Source organism: Schistocerca nitens, chromosome 1 (assembly GCF_023898315.1).
Source record: "Schistocerca nitens isolate TAMUIC-IGC-003100 chromosome 1, iqSchNite1.1, whole genome shotgun sequence".
In the NCBI taxonomy this organism is placed as follows: Eukaryota; Metazoa; Arthropoda; class Insecta; order Orthoptera; family Acrididae; genus Schistocerca; species Schistocerca nitens.
In genome coordinates this window covers 1,245,054,890-1,245,073,914 of record NC_064614.1, presented here as the reverse complement: position 1 = coordinate 1,245,073,914, position 19,025 = coordinate 1,245,054,890, and the positions used below count along the sequence as shown (strand labels likewise).

General features: G+C 44.5%; 1 protein-coding gene across 2 annotated transcripts in view; it reads right to left on the bottom strand.

The window, feature by feature from the left end:
* The window catches only part of LOC126201848 (leucine-rich repeat-containing protein 15-like), a 149,349-nt gene that overhangs the window by 89,165 nt on the left and 41,159 nt on the right, over positions 1 to 19,025 (bottom strand). The window contains exon 1 of one of the 2 annotated variants that reach the window (XM_049936817.1): positions 14,926 to 15,058. The exons of the other annotated variant lie outside the window; for it this stretch is intronic. Within the exon in view, the coding sequence (XP_049792774.1) occupies positions 14,926 to 15,045 (120 nt within the window). The 5' untranslated portion in view covers positions 15,046 to 15,058. Of the gene's footprint in view, positions 1 to 14,925; positions 15,059 to 19,025 lie in introns of those variants that run through there. 2 annotated transcript variants of the gene reach the window in all.

Below are 19,025 nucleotides of genomic sequence, written 5' to 3'. Positions count from 1 at the left end.
CCGTGCACGTCGTTTCTTGTGACGTTTCAACGAAGTATCGGCAGAGGCTCTTCAGTTAGAAGGATTTTCTATGCACGTCACACATCTAACGTACCTAAACAACGATGAAGCCAGCCCAAAGAAGGCCTCATGGTCGAGTGAATGGAAGGGCTCAAGAGAAGGAAGTAGTCCCTACCCCGCCACCCATAAAAAGAAGGAGGTGCAGTGTGTAGATTTTTACATTATAATATTAGAGTTCGATTCCCGGTCTAGAAGTATTTTTTATTGAATATTCATCTGCCCAATAATGCTGTCGTACACTGTTTTTTTTAAACGAAATATATCCTTCAACTACACTTTTGTTTACGTTAAACACAACAGTTATTGGTGTGACAAATCTAGGATCGGTTAAAGATAAATTACGTGTCATACGACACAAATAACTACAAAACGTAGCACTGTGGAGATGCCAAACACACATACAAAGTAGTATATTCAGAAAGAACAGCCTGTTTTATTTTACATTAGGGGGGAGGGGTATAACTAAAGAAAAGAGAAGCTAAGTTGGCAACAGAATGTAATGCAAGGAGGGATGTAGTGCGTGGAAGAGAACAGAGTAAATGTTCAAAGACAAAATACATCTTTAAAAATGGGATGATAAAAAAGATTGTACTTGCATTTCTATGTTAATATTTAACTGCACTCGCAACAGGTCTTATACAAAACACTTTTTATATTTTCAAACTTGAAAACCCCGTTGAAAAGACGAAAATTTGCAACGATTGACGAAATAAAAGATCGCTACGCGCGATCCAGCAAGAGGCGTACTGAGACTGCTTCCGGAAGTGGAAACGGCGTTGGGAGCTGTGTATCGATTGTGGAGAAGAGCATTTCGAAGGAGACCATGCACAATAAGTAAAAGGTAAGCGTAGAAAAATTTTGTGGACAAAGTTCCGGATTTTTTTTTTTACAGACCTCGTACAGGGACTTTGTTACCAAGCAGTTCGGTAACTCAGCAAATATATCATCACCCACACTGAAAAACTTCTTCCGTCCGTTCTTGAAGTTTCCGTTGTGTCGCGCCCGTGTCCAGAATTCTGGCATCCACGACGTGCGGCGTGCGGGAGAGATCACACTGGATCATTTATTGGCAGTCCTGGATAAACTACAATGCTGCTGATGTAAAATCTTCCTGGATAAGGGTGGTCGGTCTCGCTTTGTCTCGCGAGACGGGGTTAAACTTCACACTAACGTAACGTCAATAATTAGAAGTCGTAGCGTACCGCGCCCACAGGCGTGTTGCAACTGGGCAGAAGACGCAGGCTTCTGCATCCAACAAGGTCAGCTTTGTTCAACGCTGGAGCTTTCCTCGCTGCCCCCCTCCCCAAATACCCCACCACTCTCGCCCCCTCCCCCGGACCGCCCAGCCATGCTACAAGCCACAGTCGGATTCGTGAAGAGAAACTCTTTCCGCGTATGCTTGGGCACCTCTGCAGAAAGATTGTGACAGCTCCTACTGACGCCACACCTAAACGATCTTCACAGCGGCCTCGGAATTGAAAGCCATTTGTCACAGAAACATTTCAGAATCATTCAATATTTTGTACTGATCGAAGGCGCATCGATAACTGATTAAAAGATTCTCCTTCTGTAGATTCCGTACAAACTTAATGACGCATATAGATATTTCATCAGATTTTGATGAGTCAGCTTGCGATATCAAAGTATGACATTCATGGTCATAGCTTTTGATTGTACTGACTTAGAAGCTTAAATTTTTTCATCGTGAAGGGACAGTAGAGCTAAATTTCGCTTTTATATGTCTACCTGTTCCGGAGAAAAAAGGCGCCTAAACAGGCAACGTGGTCCCATAACGGCTCCGTTGTTACCAGTTGTGGTACGGAACCTTTAAAACATAAGGCATGTGCTACGTGAAGGAAATGAACCTGAAGATAATGATATAGAAGGAGAAGATAGACAGGAGCTATCATAGTGAGAGAAGACTCTGATGGAGCACTGAAAGCCCTAAGTGGAAACAATAAATGTCCCCGGAGAAGACGATGTCACATCTTAGTTAAGGTATTTCGCAGATCCAGCGATGACAGAACTATTTAACGCGGTATACAAGATATATAAAATGGTTAAATACCAAAATCAAACAATGAAAAACCCAGAATGGAATGTAGCAATATTATGAAAAGGATAGTTGCTACTCACCACATAGCGGAGATGCTGTGTCGCAGATAGGCACAACAAAAAGACTGTCGGCCAACAAGGCCTTCGTATAGTAATGCAATAGAAAATAGTAACAAACAAAGTAAAAACAAATAGTAACAAACAATGGTTAAATACCCTCAGACATCAAAGATAGTGTGGTAACTACAATTTCAAAAAGGGCAGGTGCTGATAGGTGTGAATACTACCGGAATATCAGTGAGAAGTCGTGGCTACGAAATACTGATAAGGATTATATACAAGAGAATGGAAAACCTGGCAGAAGTCGACCTCGGGGATGATCAGTTTTGGTTCTGGAGGAATGTAGGAATAGATTATCCTTATAAGTTGCAGACAGACACAGGATCATGCTTCCGAAATCCCCTGACGATGTTAGGAGATGGTCAAGACGAAGCGTTGCGGAAAGATGTCCATGTCAACGACTTAGCTCATTCAACACAGTACACAATCAACATGCTGCTTCTTTGGGCTGTTTCATTTTCCCCTCCTAACCCCCCCCCCCACACACACACCGAAGTCTCGTGAAAATGGCACCCAGTGTCTTGTTCGTCTTGTAAAAATGCCTGAGGAGAATTGGCAGTAGTTTTTGCAATCTTTGCCACAGGGTGCTTTGTTCCTGAACACATGGATGGAAGAGATCTCTCTGGGCTACCAGAGTTAATGTTACGGGTAGATGACGTCACTTAATGGCTGTCTTCTGCTGGCTGGCTGACTGGCTTCTTACCATGCGCGCTCCCCTTACTTTGGTTTGTACTGTTGTCAGTATTGGTTTATATTCTGGATACCGTCTACTCCAACTCGGTTACTTGCGTTTGATGAGATTACTAACTTTTGAGCTCGGGCGGAGTAGATTTTTTACTTTTCTAGTCATAATGTAGAAATTCTTGGTGAACAGCACGTTGTCTGGGTAGCTATCTCATGATTATCATGCACGTACTGAGCCGGCCGCGGTGGTCTAGCGGTTCTAGGCGCTCAGTCCGGAACCGCGTGACTGCTACGGTCGCAGGTTCGAATCCTGCCTCGGGCATGGATGTGTGTGATGTCCTTAGGTTAGTTAGGTTTAAGTAGTTCTAAGTTCTAGGGGACTGATGACCACAGATGTTAAGTCCCATAGTGCTCAGAGCCATTTGAGCCATGCACGTACTCAGGAAAACATTACACCACTCTTCACCCTTTAAAATGCACTTTATGCAGAAACTATATGTAGTTAAAACTGCTTGATGTACAAACACAGTTTTATGTTAGCGCGTGATAGTTAGTTGAACAGTGTTTAATCGAGACATGTTTATACTCTGAAAGTCTAATCTTTTAACCCTCCTTGGTTTCTCAGTTAAAATACAGGATACAAATTGAAATAGACTTTTGATTTACTTAATTCTGGACCTTCACATTTCCGTCTGCTGACTGAAAACCAACAAATACTGGCATGATCACACGCATTTACACAGTTGAGAGATTTGAAGCACGTTCACACACGTTGCGCCTTACGTGATTCATTTAATAAGGATTGATTAACAGCGTTCTAGCAAACACGGTGTGATTTATTTTAGGTCAACGTGCAGTAAAGTATTACATTGAAGGTAGGGCAGAACAGCAGCGATGAGGTTCGTTATCCTTGTTGTACAGGCAATAATTATTCTCAGGGCCAGGACAAAAACATTGTTCTGTGAGCTTAGGGAACAGTAAACAGTTACACATATCTATACAGATTCAGATTAGTATCAGTAACTGCACGTGGTTGTTTTATATATCAAAAATGGTTCAAATGGCTCTGAGCACTGTGGGACTTAACATCTGAGGTCATCAGTCCCCTTGAACTTAGAACTGCTTAAACCTAACTAACCTAACGACATCACACACATCCATGCCCGAGGCAGGCGGTCGCGCGGTTCCAGACTGAAGCGCCTAGAACCGCTCGTGCACCTCGGCCGGCGTTTGTGGTGTTTGTATATTTTTATCCGCTTCCTGCGGTCTACTTGAATTTCCCATATTGACTTGAATCACATTTGTTTCATACGGATACTGCTAAATACTATAATCGGAAAAAGATCTTACTCAAACGAAACGTTACTTCCATGTACTTGATAATTTGAAGAAGTGCACAGTAGTCGATTTGCCTTATTTCAGAATCTGCTCTTTTCTCTGTCTGTTGGACCACGTGACAGGAAGAAAGTACAATCGACTGATGGTGGTGCGCCAATCAGGACAACGCAGTCGCATTCTGACGTCAGTAAGTATGGCGGTACGCGTCCTGGCGCCTCGCCACAAGGCGGACAGTGAATTTAAATGCCGGCGCCAGCTTGCGGTGGGCGCGGGATAACCTATTACGCAGGTGTTTCGCTAATGGTAACCCAAGACGGAGTTGTTCCCAGGTAGACACCTCGCGTAACGTTAGAAGGCCGGCTCGTGTGACACACACACACACACACACACACACTCGCACGCACGCACACACATAAGGCACTGGTCAGAGCACAGACTTCCTGGCATTTTCAAGTAGGCCGCTACAGTACGGCGTTACTCGGCGCAATATGGAAACTTCCCTGTCCTCTTTTTCTCCGGTTGCAATGACGACACTTGTCAGACGCTACTTCTTGTGACGGTTTCATCCGGATGCAGTCTTTTGATCATTATCTCCACTGAAGGCTGAGTTTGGTATTCATAGTCTTCAGTTGCTTCTTAATGTCAGCCTTTTGAGTAGCTGGTCAAATACCAAATAATAAGTCTGCAATCAAGTGGCTTCATTCCCTCTTTGCAGGCAGTTGTTTCCCTAGAACTGTAGGGTTACAGTTCTAACCATGTTCTGGACTTTATGTGTGAAACACACGGGAAGAACGTATTCGTCGGCAGAGTGTCGAACTGCCAATGTTGTTTCTATCACTTGTGGTTTAGCACCCCAATATTTAGGTGGATATTGTTTCTACCACTGTTGCTGTTGCCACAGTGCAGCTTATACATCAAGGCCTTGGACAGGCAAACACTTATGTACTTCGGTTCAAATAGCATTAAAAAGAATCAATATACAGGGTACATAAAGTCTGGGGACACTTTCATATATTAATTGCACAAGAACCAAAAATTGTACATATATCATACACATGTCATTTTGAAGAGAAACCCTGAAAGTTTTTTTTTCCATGTATACCGCCACTGTGTAGTTTGGTAATTTACCGATAGTCAGCGCTAGTCGTAAACATGGCGAGTTCAAGTGCGGAGGCAGCTTTCTGTGTGTTGGAGTCCGAGCTTTCTGTGTGTTGGAGTCCGACAAAAAAAAGTGTGCTACAGCTGTTCAACGGATGTTTAGAACCAAGTACGGTAAGAAGCGCCCAACAAGGAAGTCCGTTTACCACTGGCACAACAAATTCGTTACGACGGGTTGCTTGTGCCCGGCAAAGAGAAGCGGACGTCCCAGTGTGAATGAAGTGAATGTGGAGCGCGTACAAGAGACATTCATAAGGCGTCCAAAGAAATCGGTGTGTCGTACATCCCGTGAACTCGAAATGGCTCCAGTGACAGTGTGGTAAGTCCTGCGACAGAAGTTGTCTATGAAACCATTCAGATTGGAGGCAGTGCAGAAACTCAATTACGGCGACAAAGACAAGCGTTCCGAGTTTTGTTCACAGTTGCAACTGAATAAGGATGGGGATGACATTGTTGTCGCTTAGTTTTTACCGACGAAGCCACTTTTCACACTAATGGGAAAGTGAACAGGCATAATTTGTCCAATCCTGGGTACAATGCATCCACACGAATGCATTGAACCCCATTTTTCTCGCGAAGTTCGTGGGTACCTGAACACGGAGCTGCCGCATCGATGGATCAGCCATGCTTCAGAAGGGGACAGCTGTTTCATGAAATGGTCTCCCCGATCACCAGATCTCACTCCGTGTCACGCTTTTCTGTGGGGACACATTAAACATCTGGTGTATGTACCGCCTCTACCACATGATGTAGCAGAGCTCCGGGTGAGTATACGAGAAGGTCACTCATGTTTCGCATATCAAATGTTTGTAAAAAAAAAAAAAAAAAAAAAAAAAAAACTTGCAGAGTTTCTGTTCAAAATGCAATTTGTATGACGTTTGTACAATGCTTAGTTCTTGTGCAATAAATAATTGAAAGCGTTCCCGCACTCCATGCACACCCTTTATACATTATATAATGTGGATATGCAGTGATGCTGTCAGATTGTACCACAATAATAATTTCAGAGAAACGATAAAGAGCCAGTTTAGAGGCACATATACCTTTCTCTGACTTCGAAAAATTTGTCGACAGTGTGAACGGAAAGAAATTACGGCATTTAATGAGTAAAGCTGGATATACTAACGTGTTACTGAGGCTATAGAAAGCCTATCCAAGGACACAGAAAATAATGAATGTTGACAATAACAAAACATCCAATATGGGACTTGGAAATGGCTGTAGCTTGTCACCAACCTTGTGTAATATGTAAGACAGATGATTTTATTTACAGTTGGACACAGGAAGCAAGTCTGGGTATACAGATTACTCCAGATAAACGTGTTAATTTCATCATGCGTGCAGATGATGTAACAATTTTGGAAAAAGTGAAGATGACCTACAAAAAGCAGTGTATAAACGACATCAGTTAGGAAAAAGAGAATATAACCTTCTCAATAAAGAAAAGTAATATCAGGAGAAATACCACACCTGCTCAAAAATAATAACAGATAATACTCCAATGAGCAGGTTTCCAGCTTTAATTTTCTAGGATGCGATATCAGCTATAACATGGACAAGGCTAATATCAATTAATATGCGGTTTGATAAACAAAGAATTTCAAAACAAAATACGGAAATAAACAAAATTGAAATTTTCTTAAATCATGGCTACATCTGTATTGCTATCAAAGTAAATTATATGCATCAGAAATGACATTTTTCATAAGAGTTAGAGATGCTGCCAAGGAAGACCGTAAAGCAAATGATGATACGCAGACTTAAATAGATATTTATAATAGTAATGGAAAGACTGAAGAGAATAAAACATTATGATAATATCAGCTACAAAGAATGAGTGCAGATTTCCACGTCACGCCATGCTTCACCAGCCGAGAGAGAGAAGGGACGTAGGAAGACCCAGAACGATCTGGCAGTGACAAATGAAGGTGGAACAGGCACAAGTGCCTAGACTTTGAAGTGCAAAAGAATAAGCAGAACACCGATATTCGATAACACTGAATAATTCATTAGAGTTTCTGTTCCCGTAATCAGTTACAGTTTGAACATTCCCTGGGTACTAAGAACATGCATTACTATGCTCTCAGTCTTAGTGACGTGCAAAGCGGAAACGAAATAACAACCAGTTCCAACAGAACTGGTTGAAGAATTGTTATCACCGGATTTTAGACAACCTGTGAGCAGCATCTAGTGCAGCGTAATGTTGTCGATAACAAGACGACGCACCTACGTCATTCATAACATTTTCCACCTGTGAATAGTTTTACGTACTGCGTGATTAGAGTAATATTGCCAGGAACCCGTTCTTCAGGTGGACATCTTGGTGCATCTCGAGGAGCAATAGTTATTGTCTTTGCGACAACTCAGAGGTATGTGAGCAATGCAGCTTTCTTTTCCAGAGAACTACAGTAACATCTCGCAACACTATAATACGACGGTGAGTCAACAAATAAGTCACAAATTGGCACAGACAAGTAAGAGCAGCGTCTACCACCCTGAAATTTGTTTTTCTTTTGCGAATGCTTCCCTTGTATACTTAATCACTTAATCTCACCGTTCGACAAGAAAAGCCTGCAACATAGAACTCATGTGACAGCGTTCGCGTCTAACGAGGGACCTCCCGGAATATACACTACTGGCCGTTAAAATTGCTACACCACGAAGATGACGTGCTACAGACACGAAATTTAACCGACAGGAAGAAGATGCTGTGATATGCAAATGATTAGCTTTTCAGAGCATTCACACAAGGTTGGCGCCGGTGGCGACACCTACAACGTGCTGACATGAGGAAAGTTTCCAACCGATTTCTCATACACAAACAGCAGTTGACCGGCGTTGCCTGGAGAAACGTTGTTGTGATGGCTCGTGTAAGGAGGAGAAATGCGTACCATCACGTTTCCGAGTTTGATTAAGATCGGATTGTAGCCTATCGCGATTGCGGTTTATCGTATCGCGACATTGCTGCTCGCGTTGGTCAGGATCCAATGACTGTTAGCAGAATATGGAATCGGTGGGTTCAGGAGGGTAATACGGAACGCCGAGCTGGATCCCAACGGCCTCGTATCACTAGCAGTGGAGATGACAGGCATCTTATCCGCATGGCTGTAACGGATCGTGCAGCCACGTCTCGATCCCTGAGTCAACAGATGGGGACGTTTGCAAGACAACAACCATCTGCACGAACAGTTCTACGACGTTTGCAGCTGCATGGACTATCAGCTCGGAGACCATAGCTGCGGTTTTCCTTGACGCTGTATCAGAGACAAGAGCGCCTGCGGTGGTGTACTCAACGGCGAACCTGGGTGCACGAATGGCAAAACGTCATTTTTTCGGATGAATCCAGGTTCTGTTTACAGCATCATGATGGTCGTATCCGTGTTTGGCGACATCGCGGTGAACGCACATTGGAAGCGTGTATTCGTCGTCGCCATACTGGCGTATCACCCGGCGTGATGGTATGGGGTGCCATTGGTTACACGTCTCGGTCAACTCTTGTTCGCATTGATGGCACTTTGAACAGTGGGCGTTACATTTCAGATACGTTACGCCCCGTGGCTCGACCCTTCATTCGATCCCTGCGAAACCCTACATTACAGCAGGATAATGCACGACCGCATGTTGCAGGTCTTGAACGGGCCTTTCTGGATACAAAAAATGTTCGACTGCTGCCGTGGCCAGCACATTCTCCACATCTCTCACCAATTGAAAACGTCTGGTCAATGGTGACCGAGCAACTGGCGCGTCACAATACGCCAGTCACTACTCTTGATGAACTGTGGTATCATGTTGAAGTTGCATGGGCAGCTGCACCTGTTCACGTCATCCAAGTACTGATTTCTCAAGATCTATGCAACCAAACTGCGTGAAAATGTAATCACATGTCAGTTCTAGTATAATATATTTGTGCAATGAATACCCATTTATCATCTGCATTTCTGCTTAGTGTAGCAATTTTAATGGCCAGAAGTGTAACTAGGTTATTTGGTTCCTTACATTGCTGCAACCCACAAGACCGACGTGTTCTACGGGTAGCGCAATACCCGTACTCGGGATGACCTGTTCCTACAGGTAGAAAATTCCCACCTGCGTGGATATATTATTGAGTAATTTGTAGTTTTACTTGGTTCGTCCTTTAGCACTTCGGTCACTGCTGGTCTGCGCTATGGAGTTCTTTTTTTCCCCCACTGCTCGGCCGCGATTACATTTCGAGTGGTTTTCTCAGAAGCCGGAAACAATGGAAATGGAACGGCGCCATACGGCCGCAGACGGCACGTATCCACGCGACGGTCACGAAGCGATCACAATACACTGGCCGTCTGCGCTGAACGGGTCGCCTGTGACTCACAATGCGCCATTGTGGAGCCTATCAGCAGGCAGCAGCGCGATTGCAAATATGGGCTGCCCCGTCTGCTGTTACATCCCTCCGTTTTGGTGGACTCGCGCGACCACTTAATGACGATGACATCGCTGTACACAAGCCAGCGTAAGTTCTGATCAAGGCACTGCACAACTGTACAGTCGAATTTATGAGATAAGCAACCCCTTTTTGGTACGCATTTGACTCTAAAATATTGATTCAAGTGTGGGCATCACAGGATAACTGTCCCGAAAACCAGCTTTGACTTCCTCCCCCACGTCGAGAACTTGTTTCGCTCTTCTCGCAAATGACGCTCCCGCAACTTTAATACTAAACCACACCGTGATAAACAACGCCATTCCTTAGCGTCCGCCGCTGGAAGGAGCTGCATCGCCATCTTCGTGACACTCCCGCGCCTTATAAACGAATCCGTGACCAAAAGTGCTCCCCTCCTTTGGAAATTATGGTACATTGTAGAATCCGACCTCGGGGAAGATCAGTTTGGACGCTACTAATTATCTTAGAAGATAGGTTAAGCAAAGGCAAATCTACATTTATAGCATTTGTAGACATAGACACAGCTTTTGACAATGTTGGCTGGAATACTCTTCGAAATTATGAAGGTAGAAGCGGTAAAATACAGGGAGAGAAAGGCTATTTACAACTTGTACAGAAAGCAGACGGCAGTTATAAGAGTCCTTTGAAAGGGGAGCAGTGGTTGAAAGATTGAGACAGGGTTGTAGCCTAGCAGTGGTTGAAAAGAGAGTGAGACAAAAAGCAAATGGCTCTGAGCACTATGGGACTTAACTTCTGAGGTCATCAGTCGCCTAGAACTTAGAACTAATTAAACTTAACTAACCTAAGGACATCACACACATCCATGCCCGAGGCAGGATTCGAACCTGCGACCGTAGCGGTCGCTCGGTTCCAGACTGTAGCGCCCAGAACCGCACGGCCACTCCGGCCGGCTCCGATGTTATTCAACATGTACATTGAACAAGCAGTAAATGAAACGGAACAAGAAGTTGGAGTACGAATTAAAATTGAGGGAAAAGAAATAAAAAACTCTGAGGTTTGCCGATGGCGTTATAATTCTGTCAGACACAGCAAAGGAGTTGGAAGAGCATTTGCACGGAAGGGAAAGTATTCTGCAAGGAGGATAAAAAATGAATGTCTACAAAAGCAAAACAAAAATAATGAAATGTAGTCCAATTAAATAAAGGAATTACATCAGGGAACGATACACGTAAAATAGTAGATGAGTTTTGCTATTTAGGCAGGATGATAACTGATGATGGCTGAAGTATGGAGGATATAAAATGTAGACTGGCAATGGCAAGAAAAGAATTTCGGATGAAGAGAAATGTTAACATCGAATATAAATTTATGTGTTAGGAAGTATTTCCTGAAGATATTTGTCTTGAGTGTAGCCGTGAATGGAAGAGAAACATTCACGATAAACAGTTTCGATAAAAAGAGAATAGAAGCTTTCGAAATGTGCTGCTACAGAACAATGCTGAAGATTAGATCGATCGATCACGTAACTAATGAGAAAGTACTGAATAGATTTGCGGAGACAAGATATTGGTGCCACAACTTGATCAAAAGAATGGATAGGACACATTCTGAGACATCAAGGGATCACCAGTTTAGTATTTGAGGGAACAGTGGGGGTAAAAATCGTCGAGAGAGACCAAGAGATGATCACAGTAAGTAGATTCAGAAAGGTGTAGGTCGCAGTAGTTACTCGGAAACGAAGAGACGCGCACAGGACAGAGTAGCACGGAAAGCTGCATCAAACCAGTCTTAGGACTGAAGACAACAACAACGTATTTCCTCTGTCAATTTTGCCTCGGAAGAGTCCCAGAATGCAGAGCAATGCCCAAGTATCAGTCCCGAAGATTCTTCTAATGAATATCAGACTGGCGGCATCTACCTTTCGTGCGATTAGTTTTTTGGGCGTACCATTTTAAGTTGGTCCTTGTGCATACTCCCAAATATTTAACGAATGTTGACTTTCCAGTCATTGGTCGGGTCTTTCTGCCTGCTAATCGGCAATACGTCGCATCTGTTTATATAGAAGGCCAATCATATATTTAATGGTTGTTCCTGTTTCCAGTGATTCTTCGGCATTCATGTAATCAAATAATATTTGTGCGCATTGTGTTACATTTGTCGAGGGTCAACTGCCAATCCCAGCACGAAGCGCCGATCTCTGCAGGTCTTCCTACATTTCGCTACAGTTTTCTTCCGTTGTGACGTATTATCCGAAGGACCTCTTGGAGTTTACGGCGTTAACCACTAGGTCATCTATATACGAGATCTGTTCAAAAAATTCTGTAACTTTGTCTACAACCTTTTCAGGGGTTTTCTCTACCGCTCCACTCTCTAACAGCGCATAGGAAAAACGAACATCTAAATCTTTCTCTGCGAGCTCCAAATTCGCTATTTTATTACGATGGTAAGTTTCCGTTACGAAGGTTTTGGAGGGGAAAGCTGGTGATTGAAATTTCGTGAAAAGATCTAGCCGTAATTGTTATTCCACCCCAACTCCCGTATAATATCCGTGACACATTCTCCCTATTTCACCACAGTAAAAAACGAGGTGATATTCTGTGGACTTTTTTTTGTCCTCCGTCAGTCCTACGTGGTAAGGATCCTATACCGCCCAGCAGTACTCTAGCATAGCACGGAAAAGCTTGGTGTAAGCAGTCTCTTTAGTAGACCTATTGCATCTCCTATCTATTGCGCCAATAAAACGGAGTTTTTGGTTTTCCTCTCCCACAACATTACCTATGTGATCGTTCAATTTAAGCTGTTCGAAACTGTAATTCCTAGGTACTTAGTTTAATCGAGAGCCTTTAAATATTTGTGATGTATCATGTGACCGAAATTTAAAGGATTCTTTTCATACTCATCAGGAAGGCTTCCTGATTTTCCTTATTCAGAAACAATTGCCACTTTTCGCACCATACGGATATAGCGTCTAAGTCAATTTGCAACTGGATTTGCTCTTCTGATGACTAGACAAGACAGTAAATGACAGGATCATCCGCAAACAGTCTAAGAGACCTGCTCAGATTGTCACCTAAATCGTTTACATAGATGACGAACGGGATAAGGCGTATAACACTTCCATGGGGAACGTCCGTTTCGCTCGATGATTTTCCGTCGACTGCTACGAACTTGGCCTCTCTGACAGGAAGTCACGAATCCAGTCTCACAGCTGAAGCGATACGATTGTTGCATAGGCACGCAACTTAATCACATGTCTCTTGGGAGGAACGGCCTTTTGGAAATGTAGACATACGGAATCAATTTGAGATGTGGATCGCACTCATTGTTGTTGCGGTCTTCAGTCCTAAAACTGGTTTTATGCAGCTCTCCATGCTACTCTATCCTGTGTACACCTCTTCGTCACCGAATAACCGCTGCAACCTACAACCTTCCGAATCTGCTTACTGTATCCATCTCTTGGTCTCCCTTTACGATTTTTATCCGTCCGTCACCCCCTTCCAATTCCCTCCAGTACCAAATTGGTGACCCCTTGATGCCTCAGGACGTGTCTCATCGACCGATCCCTTCTTTTAGTCAGGTTGTGCCACAAATTTCTTTTCTCTACAGTTCTATTCAGTACCTCCTCATTAGTTACGTGATCTACCAATCTAATCTTCAGCGTTCTTCTGCAGCACCGCATTTCAAAAGCTTCTGTTCTCTTCTTGTCTAAACTGCTTATCGTCAATGTTTCACTTCCACAACTGGCTACACGCCATATAAATACTTCCACAAAACTCTTGCTAACAATTTAAATCTATGTTAGATGTTAACCAGTTACCCTTCTTCATAAATACTTTTCTTGCTACAGCTAGTTTACATAGTACACCCTCTCTACTTAGGCCGCCAGCAGTTATTTTGCTTTTTAAAGATTAAAAACTCTTGATCGCAAATTTTTATTTTTATTGTAGTTACCGGTTTCGATTCGATTTAAGAACCATCTTCAGACTCCAGAACGGTGGGTGGACTTCGTGCTGCAAGTTGCGCCGACCCTCGACGCTGGAATAACTGCCCCCAGCGTCGAGGCTCGGCGCAACTTGCAGCACGAAGTCCACCCACCGTTCTGGAGTCTGAAGATGGTTCTTAAATCGAATCGAAACCGGTAACTACAATAAAAATAAAAAGTTGCATCTTTAAATGTTAATTTTAGAGATCGCTGACAATGTTTTCAAAAAATTTAGTTATTTTGCTGCCCAGATGACAAAACTCTACTACTTTAAGTGTCTCACTTCCTAATCTAATTCCCTCTACACCACCTGATTTAATTCGACATCATTCCATTATACTTGTTTTGCTTCTGTTGATGTTCATCTTATATCCTCTTTTCAATATAATGGGCATTCCATTCAACTACTCTTCCAAGTCTCTGACAGAATTACATTGACTTCGTCAAACCACTCAGTTTTGTCTTCTCCCTGGACTTTATTTACTTTCTGCTCCAAATTCCTCTGTGGAAATTCCTGTACTGCTTGCTCACTGTACAGATTGAATAACATCAGGGTAGACTATAACCCTGTCTCACTCCCTTCTCAACCACTACTTCCCTTTCAACCCCTCGACTCTTATAACTGCCCTCTGGTTTCTGTACAAATTGTAAATAGCCTTTCGCTCGCTGTATTTTACCCCTGGTACCTTCAGAATTTCAAAGACAGTATTCTAGTCAACGTTGTCAAAAGCTTTCTCTAAGTCTACAAACGCTATAAACGGATGTTTCTCTTCCCTTAACCTATCTTCTAAAATAAGTCGTAGGGACAGTATTGCCTCGCTTGGTCTACATTTCTCCGAAATCCAAACTGCTCTTCCCCGAGATCGGCTTCTAGAAGTTTTTCTATTCTTCTGCAAAGAATTGTATTAATATTTTGGAAAGCATGACTTATTAAACGGAAAGTTCGGTAGTATTTAGACCTGTCAGCGCCCGCTTTCTCTGGAACTGGAATTATACTCATTATTATGCGCGAATAAAGGGCTACTTGCGATGCATAAGACTGATATTTTATGAATCCGTGCTATGTGTTAGGAGACCGTTTTCCTCGAGGTGATTCGAGAACAGTGACTCGGTTCTCCGCAGTACAAAGACACGCGGCGTAGTCACGTACCTCTGACAGCGGAAGGTAGACCTGCAACTCGCTCGGGCACCCACCGGCAACTGCACTGCACAGACCGGCTCTCGCCGCCAGTCTGGGGACTCGCGTTGCGGCGGTCAGGGCTGGCAACATGGCGGCGCCAACAGCTGTGTCCGGACGCGTCACCTTGGGGAGCCCCTCCAGCTGCTTTGCAAAACACTCCAGGCGCCTCTGCGCAACCGCGCGTCCTCAGCGAGCCTGCTGCTCCGCAATAGGTGTCCGCGAGGGAGCGGAGGGGGAAGCCCCTATACTGATACCGAGGAACCTACATCTGTTCTGTGTACACACCTGCAATTAGCAGCTCAGGTCGGCTGCAAAGGGTGACGCGGGAAGCCGCTTTCCTCGCTCCCCTCAGAAACTCCTCCTCCACCTCGAGCAGTGGTCTGCCGCATTATTGCATAGTGTCGGGGATTCACATGCCACAGTAGTTCCGGCACAGTAAAGCTATGTCCACACGATGCTTCTTCCCGCGTCTGCTGGGGCACGGGAATAACAGGGCATGGAAAATAGTGGAAAGAACGCATGTACGCATGTGCGTCCTGGTATCCACACGTTGCCTCAAGGCGCGATCAGCCTGCTATGGTTCTCCGTCTTTGCTTACGAGCTTGTGCTGCATTTATTGGATGAAAACGAGGCAGGAAAAGAAAACACAAAAGCGACTGTAGGTAAAGAAGTATCTACATAACAGAAGTACGAGAAATACAGAGAGACAATAATATCTTGTTAGCAAATTTCAGAAGGAGGTCACAGCGAGATTTTAGGATTTCTGCTTGGGAAAATGCGGCGCTAAGGCTGGCAAAAACGTTTTTCGTTAGCTGGTAGCCGGCGATTTACACGAATATCAGTTTGAACTATTTACTTCGCATTTCAGTGATTATTCCTGAAACTGAGAAATAATGAAGGGAGATTTTCAGTCGTTATGTGAATGTTAATTAATTTTCAATTTGTATTTTATTTTATTAAAAATGTTGCTTATACAACTTTAATCATGAAGCGCCAAAAAAACTGTTATAGGTATGCATATTCAAATACAGAAATATGAAAGCAGGCAGAATACGGCGTTGAGGTAGGCAATGTCAAACGTCAAATCTCCGATACCGCTGGGGCCGGAAAAAGATCCTGCAAGAACGGGACCAACGACGACTGAAGAGAATCGTTCAGTGTGACAGAAGTGCAACCCGTCCGCGAATCGTTGCAGATGTCGATGATGGGCCATCAACAAGTGTCAGCGTGCGAACCTATCAACAAAACATCATCGATATGGGCTTTCGGAGCGGAAAGTCCATTCGTGTACCCTTTATGACTGCACGACAGAAAGCTTTACGCCTCGCCTAGGCCCAACAACACCGACATTGGACTGTTGATGACTGGTAACATGTTGCCTGGTCGGACGAGTCTCTTTTCAAATAGTATCGAGCGGATGGAGACAACCCCATGAACCCAGGAACCCTGCATGTCAACAGGAGCTGTTCAAGATGGTGGTGGCTCTGTGATGATGTGGGGCGCGTGCAGTTGGAGTGATATGGCGCCCCTGATCCGTCTAGATACGACTCTGACAGGTGACACGTACGTAAGCATCCTGTCTGATCATATGCATCCATTCATGTCCATTCTGCATTACGATGGACTTGGGCAATTCCAGCAGGATAGTGCGACACCCGACAGGTCCATAATTGCTACAGAGTGGCTCCAGGAACACTCGTCTGAGTTTATCGACTTCCGCTGGCCATTAAAATTCCCAAACACGAACAATATTGAGCGTATCTGGGATGCCTTGCAACGTGCAGTCCAGAAGAGATCTCCACCCCCTCGTACTCTTACGGGTTCATGGGCAGCCGTACTTCTGACGTTAGTCGAGTCCACGCCACGTCGTGTTGCGGCACTTCTGCGTTCTCGCGGGGGCCGTACCGATATTAGGCAGGCCGTTTCTCTGGCTCTACAGAGGATTATGTTTAAGAAAGTAAGAGCCAACGGTCTTGCCGCAATGGTAATACCGGTTCCCGTCAGATCACCGAACTTAAGCGCTGCCAGGATTGGCTAGCACTTGGATGGGTGACCACGCGGTCTGCCGAGCGCTATTGGCAAGCGGGGTGCACTCAGCCCTTGTGAGGCAAACTGAGGAGCTACGTGATTGAGAAGTAGCGGCTCCGGTCTCGTAAACTGACGTTCGGCAGGGAGTGCAGTGTGCTGACCACACGCCCCTCTATATACGCATCCAGTGACGGCTGTGGGCTGAGGATGATACGGCGGTCGGTTGGTACCACTGGCCTTCACGGCGTCTTCGGCCGGAGTTGAGTTTCAGTTTTAATAAACTAAGAAAAGTATTACTGCTGGTAATTTAAGTCTTACGCCAGGGAAACTCAAGGCACGCGTATGACCCTGACTGTATTGGTCCAGTGTTTGAGAATGAGACCACTTAGCGACTTCCAGCTAACTTTATACGTCTTACGATACGTGTCGATTCGACTCTCTCCACTTTGCTCTGTCCTGTGCGTATTCCACAATCTGTCGGTACTTCGTTCTTTTCCTAAATGTCATCCAGCTTCGAACTATATTCCATTGCTGTAAAATCTGAATGAAGTTCAACCTACGATAATGATGGAAGCTGAAGAGATGAATTAAATTTTGTGCCATTCCCGGAACTTGAACCCAGGTCTCCATGCTTACTAAGCAGGAATGCTAGCCATTACGCCACTGCAGCAGTAAATCTAACATTGCTGCACGAACTACCCAAGTCCAATGCCTTCTCTACGACAAACTTCACATCTTCAGCTTATTTCCCCCTTTGTAACCCGTCACTATTGTCGAGGCTCTCCGGCATTGGACAGCACCCCAGTATTGGACGTAATGGGGAAATCCTGTAACTCAGGTGTAGTTGATCTAATGTCTCAAGGACAGAATAAACTACCCATAGGGAATGACAGCTTCTCATTAATCTTTTGTTTTCTCCACTTGAAGAGTAAAGATCTGCCACGGATCTGAGCCTATCATACTTCTCAGAGCGGGCAAAGCCCTGAGCCCTAATGAGGCGTGGACGCCCAACACCTCGTCGCCTACACGCGATTTCCCTGTACTTCAACCGCTTTCCGCAGACGCTTCCAGAGACCAGGAAGCGAACAGCCAATCAGCTTCGCTGTTTCCGAGATGCTGGCTCGCAGGCACCGAACTGTAACAATCTGCCCTCTTACGTCACTGGCTTTCCCCATATGAGGCCCGCATCGTCGCCAGAATGATTCCTCGTTCGACTCTGTTCCACTTCCACGGGGTGTATCATAATTCATGGCTTAAATGCGTGCAGTTGAAAGTTCGAGGCACTATAAGCAAACAAGTCTCGACTGCGACTTCGTGGTCACCAGCCACCACAGACGTGATCCTGCCGATCCTTAATGCGGTCCTTGTTTACATTAGAAACACAATTCACACGACAGTACAGTACATGGGCAGAGTGCCGCTCACGTCAGTTGTTTGCGGGGTGTCAAGATCACCTGATATGAACCCGATGGTTTCCTGTGTTTGAGCGCCACCCTAACGGTGTAGTGTACCCTACTCCGGCTAAGAATTGAAGAAATGGAGCAGGGACTTGTCAGTGCTTTTCAAGAATTTCGAAATGATCCAGGCGTGTTTGAAAGGGCTAGAAACTCATAGCGGCAACGGGTACAGGCCAGCATCCAGGTACAAAGACGACACTTTGAACAGCTCCTTTAACTACGAATACTGTCGTGTAACAGTTGTCGTGCTCATTCAAAACACCTGTGCTTGCATCAAAGAATCTCTAATAACTTTTTTAAATGTTGTACAGTGTTATTACCTTTTCCTTACTGGGCTGAAATTTAAACAATCAAGTCGGCGGCGGCCGGTAACCGAAAAGTCTCTGTTTTGCTTCTAGTATCGTCTAATTTCAATTGTATGCATTTACGGCATTAATTATGATACACCCTGTATACTTTCTTTGGAGTGTTATGTCCGCGCAACGCCGCCAGTACGCATTCCCCTCGCGATAGGCGGTGAACACAATGCTTTGGTTCACCAGTGTAACTGTAAACCACATCTCCCAACCAACATTAATAGTTTAA